Here is a 3,972-nt window from a genome sequence, read left to right on the forward strand (position 1 = left end):
CTATTAACCCCGGAACCGACGGACGGCCAAAACCCGGGATCTCCGTTGGGGGCGTTAAGGAACGGGAGGGGTCCCGAGAAAAGGAAGGGGTGAGGAGGGAGGGGGGTCCCGTCGGGTAAGAGCGCAGTGCCCCCGCCCAACTCCCCGGCCCCGCACTCACCCAGAAGATAAAGTTAAAGATGAACACCAAAAACTTCACGCACTTCATTCCGCCCTCCACCGCCATGGCGAATCCTGCGGGAAGCGCCGATCCCTTTTACGGCACCGAACCGGGCCGTCCCGTGCAGACCGCAGCCCCGGTACCTCGATCCTTCCCCCCCCCGGGGGGGGGGGGGGGGCCCGGGGCCCCACCCACCGCGCTCCGCTCCCGTTCTCCCAGTCCCACCGCCGTCGCTCCGCTACCAGGACCGGTACCGCTTCCTTCCCCCGTCCCCAGGACCCCTCCCGGTACCGCAGCCCCGCGCTCCGGTTCCGATCCCGGTTCCGATCCCGCTCCCGGTGCCGCTCCCCCGCCCCGGGCACTCACCGGCGCCGCCGTTCCTCCTTGTGCTCTCCGGTCATGTGACGGAGCCCCAGCGGCAGTCAACAGGAAACCCCGGTCCCGCCCCGCCCCGCCCCGGTCCCGCCCAACCCCCCTTCACCCCCCCTTTCGCCCCATCGGCGCTCCGCGGGATGGACAGAGACGGAGGCGACGCGGAGCCTTTAATGATGCGGAGCGGCACTCAGCCCCGGGGCCCCCACGTCCCCTCTGCCCCACCGGCACCGTGGTGGCACCGCTCCGCGCCCCTCTGTCCCCTCATGGGGTCCCAGCCACCCCACACCCCACCTGCCCCACTTTAAAGGTCCCCACCACCCCATGTCCCACACCCCGAGGTCCTGCCACCCACGTGTCACTTCTCCATGTGTCACCTTTGTGTCCCCCCCATCCCATGCTGAGCACCCCAGTGTCTCCAACACCCCATGCCCCATACCCTGGCACTCTGGTCACTAGCTGTCACTGCCCCATGCCCCTTGGGTCCCTTGCCACGGGGTCCCAGCTGCCCCACACCCCTCTGCCCCACTTTAAGGGTCCCCACCACCCCATGTCCCACACCCTGGGGTCCTGCCATTCAGGCGTCACCTCTCTGTGCCCCTTTGTCCCTGCTACCCCACATCTGCTGTCTCATCACCCGCATCCCTGCCCCACACCCTGCCCCCCAACCCCAACCCCTCCCCGTTCAAAGGCCCGGCACAGCGGCCAGCACCTCCAGCACTGCCTCCAAGTGCTGGGGGTGCACATAGGCCACCAGCCCCCCTAGGTTAGCCCAACGCTCAGGCCCCACTGCCCCCTCAGCCGGGCAGTTGTAGGTCAGTTGGGGGGGCGTCCTCGTGTCCCCCTCCCTCCGTGCCCTCAGGGCATCCCGCAGGGCCACCACACCGCCCCCTAGAGCACACAGGATGGCGTGGGGGGCACAGGCGTCCCATGCAAAGGTGCTCCCCCCCGAGAGGACGTAGGCATCCGCGCGTCCCAGGATGACACACAGCATCTTGTAACCGGCACCGGCAGCGAAATGGAGGTGACCCCCACTGAGTGAGGCCAGGGCATCCCGCACCCCCTGCGCCTCTGCCCGGCTCAGCACCACACGGGGAGGGGGTTGCGGTGGTGGGGGGCGGCTCAGAGAGGAGAGGTGGGTGCCTCGGTAGGCGATTCCCCAATGGTAGCGGCCCTGCCACCTGCGGGGTGAGGATACACCGATGGCCATCGCGGCTCTGCCAGGATGGGGACACCGAGGGGAGACCCCTCACGATGTCCCCACCGCGGCCACGGCGAGGTGTGAGAGTCCCCCCCACGTACCCACGTGTCTGGGGGTGGCGGCGGTGGAAAGGCTCGTTGATGACACCCAGCACGGGGCGACCGCTGCTGCGTTCATAGGCACCGATGAGCACCAGCGCCGAGCAGAGCCCCGACGGCGCGATGCCATCCTGGGGGACAACATCCTCCCGCCCCACGATGTACTCGTTGGTGGAATCTGCACACACAGCGCCGTCACCATCACCGCACAGCCGCGGCGTGCAGGGGGATCGCAGCCCGACTCGGTGCCCCCTCACCGATGGGATCGATCCACACGGCGACATCCCCGGGGTCGATGCTGACGGTGACGCCATCCAGCGCCGCGTCCCCGACTGCCACCTCCCGGTGCGCCGCGGCCGCCAGCAGCTCCGCCGCCTCCCGTTCGGGGTGCAGCACGGAGCCCAGCAGCGCTGCCGTTTCACTCACCGTGCCGCACACCCGCACCGCCACCGTGTCCCCTGAACGGCACCGTGCTGTCAGCGCGATCCCCGAGGCTGGGGGGGGGGGGAGGGGCTCCGTGCCCACCCCCTCCCCACGCCCCCCAGCCTCACTCACCGTTGGCGTTGGTGAACTCGTTGGACTCTTCGCCGCCGATGTGGCCGCGCAGCTCAGGGAACTGCAGGGACGGCATCACTCAGCAGCGCTCCCACATCCCCAAATTCGGGGACAGCTCTTAGCACAGAGACCCCCAAATCTGGGCTCCCTTACCCCCAGCCAACCCTCACCTTGGTGCCCAGGTCGTGCCGGATGACCTCCTGGATGAGGACATCTGCCAGAGTCTTGAAGTCGTGGGAGAAGCGCTGGTTCCGATCCGCTCCGGTTTTCTCGGCCACCAGCAGTCGGAAGAGCGGCTCGGCGTCCCGGCACAGCCGTGCGATCTCAGCTGCCTTCTCCGAGGCGCCCAGAACGGCCTTCAGCAGCGCGGCCATGGCTGGAGACACTGCTCAGTATCGCCCCGGAGCCCCCGGCCCCTCACTGCAGGGTGTGTGGGGATGAGAGCGGCCTGGCCCCACGGTGCGTCCCTGGGGTGGGGGGTGGGGTGGGGGGTGCAAGCAGCAGGGACGGCCCAGATGTTGGGACAGCGATTGCCCAGATGTGGGAACAGAGATGGCCCAGATGTGGGGAGGGGGATGGCAAAGGAATGGGAATAGGAACAGCCCAGATGTGGGGATAGGAATGGTCTAGATGTGGGAACAAATATGGCCCAGATGTGGGGATGGGGAGGCACAGATATGGGGATAGGGATGGTCAAGATGTGAGGGCAGGAGCAGCCCAGATGTGGGGATAGGAAAGGTACAGATGTGAGGACAGAGATGGTCCAGATGTGGGGATGGGGAGGCACAGGTATAGGGATAGGAATGGTCCAGGTGTGGGGAAAGGAACAACTCAGATGTGGGGACAGGAATGGTCTAGTGCGGCTATAGAGACAGCACAGATTTGGGGACAGAGATTGCCCAGATGTGGGGATGGGGATGGTCCAGATGTGGGGATGGGGATGGTCCAGATGTGGGGACAGGAATGGCACAGGTATGAAGATGGGGATGCTCCAGGTGTGGGAACAGAGACAGCACAGACATCGGGACAGGGATGGCCTAGGTATGGGGATGGGGTCTGTTCAGATGTGGGGACAGGGATGGCCAAAATGTGAGTAGAGGGATGGCCCAGATGTGGGGACAGAGATGGGGTCAGGGATGGGGCTGGAGATGCAAATGGATGTGAATGAAAACATGGCCATGAATGGGAAGAGGGACGGGGCTGGGGACAAGGAAAGGGACATGGATGGGGACGTGGCCACGGATGGGGGCAAGAATGTAGGTAGGGACAGGGATGTGGATACAGGAAGGGACACGAGGGGGTGTAGCTTTAGATAACAGGGAGGCGGACAAGGATGTGAACGAGGCCGTGGCCACGGACGGGGATGAGGACACGCGTGGGGACAGTGCTGGGGATGGGGACACAAATGGGGCCGCGGTGATGGATGAGGACAGTGCTGGGGACGTGGACAGGAATGCGAGCCGGGACAGGAATGGGGACGTGGCCGTGGACGTGGCTGGGGACGTGGCCGGGGGCTTTTCTCCTCCCACCACATCCACGCTGCCCCACGGCCGCGGGCTGAGCTCAGCCCCCCCTCATCCCACACA

At 66.2% G+C, this 3,972-nt stretch overlaps 1 protein-coding gene across 1 annotated transcript; it reads right to left on the reverse strand.

Annotated features, from left to right (window-relative positions):
* Window positions 1–1,217: 1,217 nt before the first annotated feature.
* Window positions 1,218–2,790, reverse strand: INPP1 (inositol polyphosphate-1-phosphatase). The gene is made up of 5 exons (XM_042891914.1): window positions 2,557–2,790; window positions 2,387–2,447; window positions 2,089–2,289; window positions 1,835–2,009; window positions 1,218–1,713 (listed from the first exon to the last, which is right to left on the reverse strand). Exons 1-5 carry the CDS (start codon window positions 2,758–2,760, stop codon window positions 1,218–1,220), a joined length of 1,137 nt encoding a protein of 378 aa, XP_042747848.1. The 5' UTR covers window positions 2,761–2,790.
* Window positions 2,791–3,972: the final 1,182 nt, after the last annotated feature.

The sequence above is a fragment of the Lagopus leucura genome, unplaced genomic scaffold (genome assembly GCF_019238085.1).
Source record: "Lagopus leucura isolate 7727_CA_CO unplaced genomic scaffold, USGS_WTPT01 34123-0_obj-0_obj, whole genome shotgun sequence".
NCBI lineage: Eukaryota > Metazoa > Chordata > Aves > Galliformes > Phasianidae > Lagopus > Lagopus leucura.